The sequence below is a fragment of the Gobius niger genome (genome assembly GCF_951799975.1).
Source record: "Gobius niger genome assembly, chromosome: 13".
Taxonomy (NCBI): domain Eukaryota; kingdom Metazoa; phylum Chordata; class Actinopteri; order Gobiiformes; family Gobiidae; genus Gobius; species Gobius niger.
In genome coordinates, this window is record NC_136864.1 from 13,915,212 (window position 1) to 13,927,846 (window position 12,635).

A 12,635-nucleotide genomic window follows, 5' to 3' on the forward strand; every position below is an offset into this window, starting at 1 on the left:
AATCTAGACTAAAACTAAATGAGATTTTCCTAAAACTAAATTAAAATGAATTGTCAAAATTAACACTGTTCGAATTGTATATGTTTATTATCATGTTTATTACCAGCCGCAGATTGGGATTCACTGTGGCTGTGTGATACTGTACCAAAGGAGCATGAGCACCCTTTTGAACAGAATCTGAGAATATGGAGTCCTCGCTCTTGTTATGTTAAAGGGACTATACAGAGTTTAAAAATGCTAAAAATAACTATTTTCATCACCCTACATGTTCCAGCCATATCCTAATGTGCAGAATACCTATTATTATATTATTATTATTATTATAGAAGACCTATTCACCACAACTGCCTCTAAAATCCTGCACTGTCACAGGCTTAATATAGAGACCGCAGTCACACGTAAGACCTGAGGTGGCAGTAGTGAGCATAAAATGACCAACTTGCTTCTAGTATCTTTAACATGTATAGTGAAACTCAGAATCAGGGGTGTCCATCCATACGGGGATTCTGTGTGTATCTTAACATAATTTACTAGTTTCCATATTCAGACCACTTACTGTTGTATTTAAAGATTTGAATGCTAATGTGTGAGTAAAAAGCAATTCTCATCAATAGATTGCGTGATGAATGTGATGTGATATGATGTGATATGTGATATATGATGTGAGGCGGTAATCGCAGGTGGAGAGCAGGTGGGACAGATACAGTTTCTGTAAATCTCCAAAAAATAACATTGAGAAACGCTGAACCTCATCAGTACTTGGTAGTGGTTGGATTCTCAAACCCGCTATCATTTTCATACTGGTCAACATTAGGGGTGTGACATTGTATCGATTTTGCGATATATCGTGATATTTTGCGGGACGATACCGATACTTTTGATTCCGATAACGATACTTTTGATGCCGTTGTGCATATCAATGAGCGACATCATGCATATTAATGCCCTGCTTTCAGTCAATGCGAGCGATCGTAATTCGTCACATCCGGGGCCGTGGTAGGCATTTTATGTTTTAAATAAATGATAATGTGAGGCAAAAAACAATGTTCATAAACAGGGCATTGCTTCTCCTGCGCTGTAACAGATCGATCATTTTATAAAACCGTGTTAGAAGCCTGGATGCATCAGCCGTTGCCTACCATTCACCAAAACATCTGGCGAAGATTGCAGAAGTAAACAATAACAGCAATCGCTCGTATAAAGGCTAATAATGACCAAGAATTCAGTCCGGACAGTAGAGGGCAGCACTTGGGCCAAACACTGTCACACAGATGTATTACTTTTAATAATAGTTTTTATAATTATGAATAAGATTAATTTGGGGTTGATTTATTGATGCCACTGACCCATTTTCAGCGTGTAAGTCAGTCAATATTCACTTATTTATTTAAAAAAAAAATGTACCAATTAGGCCTGGGGCGGTAACTGGATTACCGCGGTCACGTAACGCACACCGTGGGTCTGAGTTCTTCACCGTCATCACGGGCCAAAAAAAAAATGCCTTTCAGTAAACGAAATTTAACCAGAAAAGGAACTAATAATATACCAGAACAAGTGTCTGAACGAAAAACAAAAGTCTCAAAAAAAGACCAGCCACAGGTGAAAATAAAATGAAAAACGAGGTGCAGCGGTCACATATCAGGCCTACGTGAGCGCGGAGTGTGTGGGTGACGAGATACAGCTCCATATGCACATGAGCAGGACGCATTTGCTTACAGTTTAGACTGGGCAACGTGAGGGCAAACAGCTAAATCTGACCCGTGTTTCATTTTCCATTAAAAAAAAAAGTGTTGTAACGGTATGTAAACATGGCTCTGCAAAATGGGGGAAACGGCTAAACTACGAAGACAAGAGGCTGATCGTTGGACGGACTGGCAGATTTGACCAAACCAAAGCACAAGGACACTCGTGCGTCGTGTTTTCGGACTTTTTCACAGATTATCATGGAGGAGCAGGACTCTTCGCGGTCCTCGGCAGGTGGACAGTGTGTTTCTCTTCTTCATCAGTACAAAGGCCTGACCAGTAACTTTAAGGTGAGGAACTTTAGTTTTGGATGTGTTTACAAAGCGGGTGATGAAGCTGATGTAGCGTGAGTTTGGGGAAACTGCACCGGGCTGGCACGAGTGTTCAACCGGTCAACACGCGTGTTAAACCTCGCGGTCTGGACTCTAACTTAGCCAAATAATATCAGAACAATTCATTTCACAAGTAAATGTTTGCTTCCTTTCTCCTTACACTCAATATGATCTGCATTTGTGGGAAATATAAAGATAGAAACGCAGCTGTTTCTTTGCGATGGTAGGAGTGAAGAGGCTGAAGCTGAATAAATGATCATGCGAACATGAGCGTCATCTCATAATAAGAGCCTAATTCACTCAGTTTTTCATAAAGCGCCAGGTCTGCAGCTCAGGTGCTTGGATAGCCCCCCCTCCCCTGGTCAAATGTGCCCCCAAATCCCCCCCCCCACCTTCGAAACGCTTCTGACGCCAATGAGCGGTATATCGCAAAACCGCAGGAATTTGTTGATTACCGCCCGCGGTATGAAAAAATCCAAACCGGCACAGCCCTAGTACCAATGTACATGAAAGGAAATGTAAATCATGAACAATATGTTCTATGTCAAAAAAAGGTCAAAAACTGCATGTTTCTTTAAAAATCGTGATGCATCGTAGGTTATTATTGTGCAATATATCGATTATCAACGAAGTATCGGCGTATCGTGAGATTATCGTTATCGTGAGCCATGTATCATGCATCATATCAAATCGTGAGGTACCCAGAGGTTCTCACCCTTAGTCAACATCAACACGGATTGTCCGATAGTCGCAGTTCGACCGTTACCGTAGTTACCATGATGAAATTTCAGTTGCCCCCTGCCTCAATTTTAAGTCACATGCTTTTTAAAATGAACGCAACCTACACCCTATAGTTTATATTGATATAGGGAGCGTCAATAAAGAGCTTGTGACCTGCTGGAATGGCTGCTGAAGCTTTCCTCTGCTAGAAAAGGCTCTAGTAGATGCAATAATAAAAAAGTAATAAACTAATGGATCCTTACCGTATCCCAGATCTGAAGTTTGATCTGTTTGCCGTCTATAGTGATCATCCTCGCTCCGAACTCCACACCTGCAAAACGACACACAGGAGAAGCACACTGAGACAGAGAAGTAAGAAGAATAAGAAACATTTAAATAAGTTTGTGCCGCTCTCGGTCATCAGAGTGTTTCCCTTCATAGCAAAGGTTTGGACTGGGTTGTTCGGAGTCTTGATCAATGCCAGGACCAACTCACTGAAGCATATAGCAAAACTGAACCATCACAAGAACCAGCCAAAGAACGGAAGTATTAAACCTATGATAATAACGTTTAGTGAGTCAGCTGTTCCTCCACAACACCTCTCTTATATCATGACATTATGGCTTTTCGGAGTCTTTAATATGAGGGTGATGCGTCTGGAGAGAAAGCATGCCTAATTTGAGGTAATGTCTCCAACATCGACTGCAGCCGGGGACATTTTGGCCAGTTCACAGTAATAACAGCCTTGGAGATTAGAAGCGAGCAGCCTATAATTATACAATGGGGCATTAGTGGCGGGCATGCGCGCACTTACCGATGGTGAGGTCGTGAACAGGCTGAAACCTCTTGTCTGTGAACTGTAGTAATAGACATGATTTGCCGACACCTGAAAAACAAAGGAAATATCAAGATTAAAAGAAGCAAGCACAAGTTTTTGTTTTTAAGGCAGTAGTAAGAAGATGGAAACGGAGTGAGGCTTTAGAAATGAAAATTAGTTTTGTCTATTTTTAGCTTATTGTAAACTTAAAGCAGTACTAAGTAACTCTTCCCCCTAGAGGCCATAAGCGCAACTGCAGGTGTAGTAGCAAGTTACGATTTTTTAACTTATCAATTGTCTTGGAGAGTAAATACTACGCTGACAGGAAAGGCGAAGGGAGAGAGGGATACTGTGCATCCAATTATACAATGGACTTTTTTTTTTCACTCAAACTTGGCTGTAAATACTGTTTAAAGTGGTGCTAGCCCGCAGTTAGCTTTGCCCGTTAGCATGTTAGCTTCTTCTTCGTGATTACATTAGTGTGTATTGCTTTCTCCGCACCGGGGGCAGTCAAGTTGCAAACATGGTTTTCTGGCCAGAGACACCAGGTGGAGATGAAAGACCCTCCAATCATCCCATAAACACTTGTATTACCCCCACAGGGACTACGAAACGGATTTATTAAGGTAAACACGTTACTTAGTACTGCTTTAAAAGGGGCTGGATGCAAGTTGCCATTTTAAACTAACTACTGCCACCTCAGGTCACATGTGTAACTGCACCTGCCACTTTTTGATTGCTGGAACATGTGGGGGGAGGAAAATACTTAATTTTAACATTTTTAAACTTAAAGTCCCTTTAAACATTTGTGGGACAAACACGTTGTATAACGTTGTATATATAAGAAGTTGCATCTGAACAGTTCGCCCTCCAGAATAGTGCTTTGCTTTTACAGTGTACAGTATACAATAAAATAAAAAAAAGAGTTACTCAGCCCTTATATACACACTAACTGCTTTCTGATCAGCAAGTACTACTGTATCATAAGGCTCAAACAGCTGAAAAGTGTAATAGTGACAAACTTTTTTACATACTTTTAATGAAATAAACCAAAGAGGCATAAACGCCACGTAAATTGAAACCAGAGCTGTTCTCCGAGCGCAAGCCAAAATCACCACATCAGTGTTTGGCAGGAGAGAAACATTCAGAGACAGAAACGATCAACGATTGACATGTCCAGAAACAGAAACACAAATGGCTCTAATTGGATGCTCACCACAGAGGAAGTAAATAATTGAAAGTATGCAGTGATAATACTAAAAATAGCCACAAATGCCCTTGATGACAAGAAAAGAGAAGTTGTGAAAATACAAACAGCTAATGTAGTGTTGCTAAACAATAAAACACTCCTTTCTGTTGTGCATTTTGTGCGAACATCTGCAAAATACTGTACATAATAATGCTTTATTTCGGATAAAAAGTAAAAAGAAGTAAAAAGTAAAATTGATTATTTTAAACATTTGCTTAAAAGGGACTATACGGAGTTTATATTTGGTAAAACTATGTATTTTCCTCCCCCTGTTCCAGCCATATCTTTATGTGTAGAATGAGCCCAGACTTGTTCACCACAACTGCCTCGAAAATCCTGCACTGTCACTCAAAACGTTGTTACTTCGGGTTCGAATTATACTATATGAGATATGCTATTACCTTAGCTTTGACGAGTTCTTTAGGACCTGTCTGGTCTTTACCCGTGGTATTATTGACCTGTTTTGGAGCTATAGTGGAGAGGGAGAGAGGCTAAATGCTAACGCCGCCTGTGCTGCGTGATTGAAGGCACGGGTGAAGACCAGACAGGTCGTAAAGAACTCATCAAAGCTAAGGTAAGAACATATCTCAGTATGTAAAAACGGTGGCCTATTCCTTTAATATAGAAGGTGCAGTTACATGTATGACCTGTGGTGGCAGTAGTGAGTATGAAATGGCCAACTTGCATCCAGCCCCTATAACAATCTAAAAAGCATTATACATTTAGAATGTCTTTAGCCACATAGCATAATTGCCTCCGAGACCATGTTTCAATGTTGATGACTTAGGCAATTATGCTGTGTGGCTGACAATATGTGGAATAATAAATGTTGTTGTGCCAAAAAAATCCAGTACAAAATACCCACAGGTGTTCACATGAGTAAACAATTAGTCTAAAAATAATTGCCTAAAGTTTAAACAGAATCCTGAAATACTTAGTCAGACAACCCCAGGTCCAGAAGTGAGCACGACTCCTTCACAGTTTGCTTTGTAGTTTTTAGTGTTTTACGGGCACATGCATGACAAAGTCTCCTCGGTTTCTCCGCGAGTATAAGCAAGAAGAGCCTCGCGATGATGAACGGATCATGACACGAGGGCGGTCGGTGTTAGAGGTGATAGAGATTGGGACATGCACTTCTGCCTCTGTAGTAACCATGGGATACAGTCACCAGGCAGAGGCGTTGCTACGTAGGGATGGTGGTGGTGACGATGATGAGCGATGAAGGTCCAGATACAGATCACGAGATAGAGGATTTACAGGCCCCGTCACTTATCGCAAAAAACACACTTTACACTGATAAGATCCACACGGCTATGAGATGCTGTCGGACATTTATTCCACCAACAAAAGATAAGCCTCTGCGTGTAATTTCATAAACCCCTTTAATGTGTGTTTTGCATCGCACTTGTTCAATTATTATTTACTTTATTTATTTTATTTGACATTTTAGGATGCTTCTGCTCACACAATCAGATTCATAACACTTTTTAGCACCATTGTTGTGTCTTGCAGTATATTTTATGTGACAGTGCTGTTACACACACACATACAGGGTCTCTAGTGGAAGTTACAGGCCATAGCATTTAACATAAACATTAGCAGATAGATGCGGCTGTTAGAGCTTAGAAACCACCTGTATGAGTCAGTCCATGAAACGTGATAACCACCACAGCACCTCTGTGTCCTGCCCCACCACACCAGTCGCTAACTAGCATCTCTCAAAGCGCTCTTTTTCACAAGGGCCGTGTTGACATGTCAATCCCGCAGCGCTCACAGGAGGAAGTTTGAAAATTAGAGTCATTTTGTGTGGTTTCACCATGACAACAACACTATTGGTGATGGTGTTAACGCGGGGCTTGAAAGTTTTTATTAAAGAAGATGTAAAAAGCAGTGCTAAGAAAGGACAGATCTCAGCAAAGGCAGTGGGAGCGGCTTCACAATAATTACTATATCGACTTATATATCGATATATCTTTGGGCTTGATATTTATCGTCTGTACATTTATTAGCATTTCCCCTATGTTTTCTTTGTAAAACTTTAACTGAAGCAAATTGAGTTCCATCGTATTTCATGTTTATTACAGCTTGTGCGGTATTTTAGGATATGAAGATGCAGTTTTAGAAACAAAGGTTTACTGTCATTTAGTTGACAGTATCCAGTATCGTTAGGGCCGGGCGATATGGACCAAAAGTCATATCCAGATATAGTTTGGTTGAATATCGATATACGATATATATCCCGATATTTTTTCCGCAAAGTGAGAGCTGTGAGATGAAATGTGATGTCAAAGTCAAATACGAGTAGTTTTATTGAAAACTCACTATAAAATGTAAACATAAACACTGTATAACAAAGCTCTGTGCATATCTAAATAAAAAAAAAGAAACATCTTAAATAAAAAAATAAAAATAAAATAGTGCAGCATTTACATATAAAGAGAAAGCAAAATAAAGTGCCCAGTTTAAATATAAGACAAATTGTTTTTTTTTAAATCATCTTGAGATTACATGTTTCTTTTTGTGAACCTATAGCTTGTCTCAATTTGAAATATCCCGATATGGTCTAATTCCATATCTCATTTAAAATATATATCAATATATCTTAAATATCGATATATCGCCCATCGTTAGAATCAATAGTATCGTTTATCGCGATACTTTCCAGTCTCAATATATCAAACTTCAAATTTGTTATCGTGACAGGCCTACTTCACAACGGTAGATACGATACACTAGATCAGTGGTTCTCAACCTGGGGGTAAGAATTATGAATCATGAATTAAGAATTATGTAGGCTAATGTTCCGATTTCTCACGGTGTGACCCAGGCGGGGGGTCATGAACTCCTTTAACTGCTATAATGGGGGTCGCGGCTCCAAAAGGTTGAGAACCACTGCGCTAGATATGGGCAAGACTTCTACATTCTGGCCTAAGGGCTCAATAATAACAGATGAAGGGCAAAAACAAACATGGCATGTAAACGGATACACAAACAGATCAATGATTAACTTTTGCTTTACTTGTCCTAGGAAATTTGGACACTACTGCTTCATATATATACTCACAGCCCACTCATGATGGCAAAACATAGCCAACAATTTGGTCTTAACTATTTTAAATCTTAGTACTCGAGCCAATACACACTTTACGAGCAAGCAAAGTAATAATGATTATCTTACTATGTTTTCCTAGCCCAAAAAACCCCAAAGAACATACTAACTATCACACTAAAAAAAAAGGAATTAAAGCAAGTGAAAGCAGAACAAATTGAAAGAAATTACAGAAGAAACACTTCTATAAACTATACTCATTTCAACTCCCGGGCGGCTTGATCTGAGGAACACCATATTGCACTAGAGCGGAGCAAACACAAGAGGACGGACTGTAATATGAGAAAACCTGTTCATTCAAGAGACAGCTGCAGCTTAATTGATCCGCAGCAGGTCACCGTGGCAACAGACCCTTTGTTACTCTGATTATTGGCGGGTCACATCAGGGGGTTGAAGGATGGGCGTTAATGCAAAGCTGGAATGTACAGTTTTACATAATTCGGGGGCCGTGCAATTAATCAAAACGTGATGAAAGTGGCAGACACTAAAGTGAGTCTGGGTTATCATCATGGGTCTACAGCCTCCTGCGGCATTAACAGCATCCGGATTTGGGCTTTGGAGGAGCACAGTTAAGGATTTGTGAGTGCAAAATGATACTGGAGTGGGAAGCATTCACATATTGTTTAAGCTGAGGTTCATGTAAAGGTTGATAATGTCTGTATTTATGAACTATGTGTAAAAGACCTTTGAGCTTAATATCTGCTGTTGATTATCTCTCTATAAAGATCAGTTCAGAAAAACTTTTTGTATGTCTGGATTGTAGTGGTTCTGAACCTTTTTCATCAGGGTGGTAAGAATAAAAGGGTGTTGGAAATGATTAAGTTATTCTTTGCGCTTCTTAACTATAATAGGACACTTGTTTTTTTCTCATATCTCACTGATAAAGCCCAAGGATTACGTAAGAAACCTATACAAGTCAGAGTTTTAGAAGCAGACGGCAGTGTTGCTTTAAGCTTTAAGAATGTTAAGCAAAGCCTCCAGACGCCGCTGTCTTTGGAGCGGTAACATGAGTCCACGCAGCGTCAGCATCAGCAGCACTCTTAATCACAAACCCCTGCATTCGCTCTCAACTGTGCTGGAGCTGCCTGCAAACATCAGGACTCATCTCCGACAAACGGCAGCAGCAAAGGAAGAGTCATAGAGTGATCCTACATTTGACTGACACTCTGAAGTCAGTGGTTTTTAAACTACAGTGTGTTAGGTGTTTAGACATAAGTTAGTCCAATTTAGTGCTATTTTGACCCAACTTCTTGATCAAGGCCTGGTGGAACTTGAAAGGTCAAATAGTTAATGAAATTAAGAACCACTGTTTTAATGATGATTGCTTTTATTGATTGAAGTTGTGTGCAAAAGCCCTAAATGAACTTCTAAAACTACACCCCCCTGAGCAGTGAGCATCACTGTGCAACAAGATTTTTTAAATAGTATTGAGAATATACCAAGGCCATATCTCGCATGGTTAAAAAGTGTTCAAGTTGACGGTCGTATACTCAAAATCACATACAAGACACCATTCAAAATCTAATCCATTTTCTTGCATTTCTCTCAGCAGTTCTTATATACTTATATACACAAAAGTGATCTATCCACAACTACAATTTTTCCATGGCCTATATTGCTGATCTTTCAAGACATTGTATTCTTCAAGCAATTTTCCACTGTTCTCTGCATGCCTTAAAAATTTCCCCTCAGCGATCAGAAGGGCTGGGATGATCCACTATTGTCACAATCCGATATGTATCGCAATAATCATGGGCCGAGCTGATATTGCGATACAGTAAGTAATTATGATAAGTAATATGTTTACCTTGAAAGGAACAGGCCACTGTTTTTCCATACTGAGATAAGTTCTTGAGCTGAAACGAGTTGATGTGTACCTGTCTGGTCTTTGTGCGTGTGCTCAGTCACGCAAAAAGACATTGTTAGCATTTAGCCTCCCCTCCTCTCGTCTATGGGGCCAAACGGGGGTGAAGTTAGAAGTGACCAAACTCTTCAAGGTTTCTCTAGGTCACTCCTAAAGTATTCTGACAACATTACAGCGCAGACGTCGAACTGCCTTACAATATAGAACCCCCTTTTATCCGCTTAGAAAATTGACATGTTTAATTTTGTGTAACTAAACTTGGATCGTGTAAATACTCACGTAACCGTATTTAATAAGAGAAAACGCGGAAGAGTTTGGTCGCTTCTAACTTCACTCCCGCTTGGGTTCATAGGAATATGCTGGGAGAGGCTAAAAGCTAACAACATCTTTTGTCTTTTTGCGTAAATGAGGGCACACAGACAGGTACGCATCAACTCGTCTAAGCAAAGGTAAGAACATATCTCAGTATGGAAAAACGTGGCCTGTTCCTTTAAAATAGGTCAAAATAAATCATGTGTCCAAGTTTATGAACCAAAATGACATGTGACATTTATTGAAGTGTTAAGATTGAAAAGTGCTGTTATTGGAAATCAAAGGAGTGCAGGATAAAAATGCCTCCAAACACAAGTATTGAAAGCATCGCGATACCTGATAAAGTATCGACCCTTGGTATTGCAGCACAAAGTATTGCGGTTCAAATCCGATCCGATATTTTACCCCAGCCCTAGTGATCAGTGTTGGATGTTGCCAGCTGCTTTCGTTTTTGTAAGTCTGATCATCTGACTGAGCAGCCAAACCACATCAGCACTTTAAAGCAACACGTTCACATTCTTCACGACTTTATCAACACCACACGTCTGCTCCTCCCTGGAAAATAGTTTTTCAAAAAGTTACGGGGTCAGAGCTAAAACGCAAGCCGTTCGAATATTTTTGGCTATTTATGTCACAAGTCCACAATTTTGCTGCCCATCTGTTCCCATCAGCAGGAGCAGAGGGTGGGCTGACCTTTCAGTAGGTTAAACCAGAAGCTGCAATTCATGGGCATTCCTGATGTTGGTTAATATCATAGAAAAATGTAGATGAATAAACACTGTGTCTAGACGTCACATGCAAAATACAAAGCAGCATTCACTAAATTAGACTGATTAAATTTGATTACAAATTGAGAGTCAATTCTGAAGAATGCACAACAACCAGTCAGACTTCAAAAGGCCTTCGCTGACCTCAAAACACCACAAGCCTGATTATTAATGCCGTGCAGCTAGTGGCAAATAATCATGAGAAAAAGGTCAAGCAGAGTTTTCAAGGATTAAGAATTAATACAATCATTAATAGAGTCTTTGGGGAATCTCAAAACAAACAAGATAGGAAAACAACATGAGAACTACAGATAAGACATAGGCCTGCGTTTTAGTTAAGCGGATATACATATGAAGTAATTGGCCTGTTTGAACATCGCCTGTTTGGTCAACTTAGTCAAATCTCCCCGTGAAGGCCATGCGAGTATCCCGACTGTACTTTATCCTGCTGTGTTTTCCTGTTCACAAGAATCTACATCAAGATAAACAAACAGGAAGTACAGAGGACTGAACAGCCAACCGAGGGATCACTTAAGTTGAACAGGACATTCAGAAAACAGTGAAGAAGGAGTCCAAATACCGCACCTGTGTGGCACATGTCAACAAGCGCTGGCCGAGCCCAGAGTCGGATAATGAAAGATGGCTAACAACATCATGAGCCAAGTAACAACAAGTGAATCCCTGTTTGTCAAAGGAAGGTCATCCAACAGTAAATAATGTCATTCACAACCAATAAAAACGGAGTGCTTACAAAATATTAGGCTAACTTTGTCTTTTTCCAAGTTGGTAAATTAAAAGAAAGTCACAAAGCACCACCTGGGATTAATTGTTGGATCTTTCAAGAATGGGTGTCATCAGCGATCATTTCTATTTAGCAGCATTCACCTTACCCCTAGTCTTTCGTCAAAGAACTTTGAGCCCCGTGTGTCCAAAGTGGGCATTTTGGAACAACTTTGAAAATGTCTTCTAATTCAAGCAGCGCCTCGGACAGGTCGCCTGCTGGTGCCCAGTGTCGGGACTAAAACACAGTGAACATGTTTCAGAGTTCTGCGCGAGCCTCCACTGAGATAGTCCAGACTTCATGCAGAAAACGATTCTATTTAACTGAGCCTATGACAACTGTTATCTGCACTCGCCATCTTTAATATAATATTGTAGTGACTATTCACGTTTTCAACATTTTACTGAAAGTATAATTTCAATTTAACACATCCTTCTTGCTTTTTCGCCATCATTGTGCATGGTAGACAAATCACTTTTTCTGATGGATTGTTTTGCCTCTAGGTGACAACTTTGTAAATACTATAGTGTGCGACTGGGATGAAGAATCCCCTTAAATGAACATAAAGGGAGCCTCAACAATAGAGTAACATTTTCCTTACATACTCATTATACACATTTTTAAGTTATTTAAGAAATGCAGAACAAGCATATTCCATTCAAGCTTAATTAAATGTTTAATTGAATGTCCTAATGTCGTACACAAGAGAAAATGACCGTAATTGGCTACATGGTGTAATATCGCTGCTTATGGCCCTCTATGACCAATTGTTACATTATGCTTTATATCTTCAATTCCTGCTGCATAAATGTGCTTCCGTCTGTTCCGTCTGTCTAAATCTTGAACAGTAGACACGTTAGGTTACTGTCGAGCCCTAGACTGAGCAGACGGATTCCCCACCCCAATGACAAACAAAACTTAATCACAACGGTTACAAAGCC

The 12,635-nt window shown here is 39.9% G+C and overlaps 1 protein-coding gene across 1 annotated transcript in view; it reads right to left on the reverse strand.

Annotated features, from left to right (window-relative positions):
* rab2a (RAB2A, member RAS oncogene family) overlaps window positions 1–12,635 on the reverse strand; it is a 33,372-nt gene that overhangs the window by 19,012 nt on the left and 1,725 nt on the right. Inside the window, exons 2-3 of the mRNA XM_079569091.1 lie at window positions 3,610–3,681; window positions 3,059–3,126 (exon numbers count right to left, since the gene is read on the reverse strand). Of these exons, the coding sequence (XP_079425217.1) occupies window positions 3,059–3,126; window positions 3,610–3,681 (140 nt within the window). The remainder of the gene's footprint in view (window positions 1–3,058; window positions 3,127–3,609; window positions 3,682–12,635) is intronic.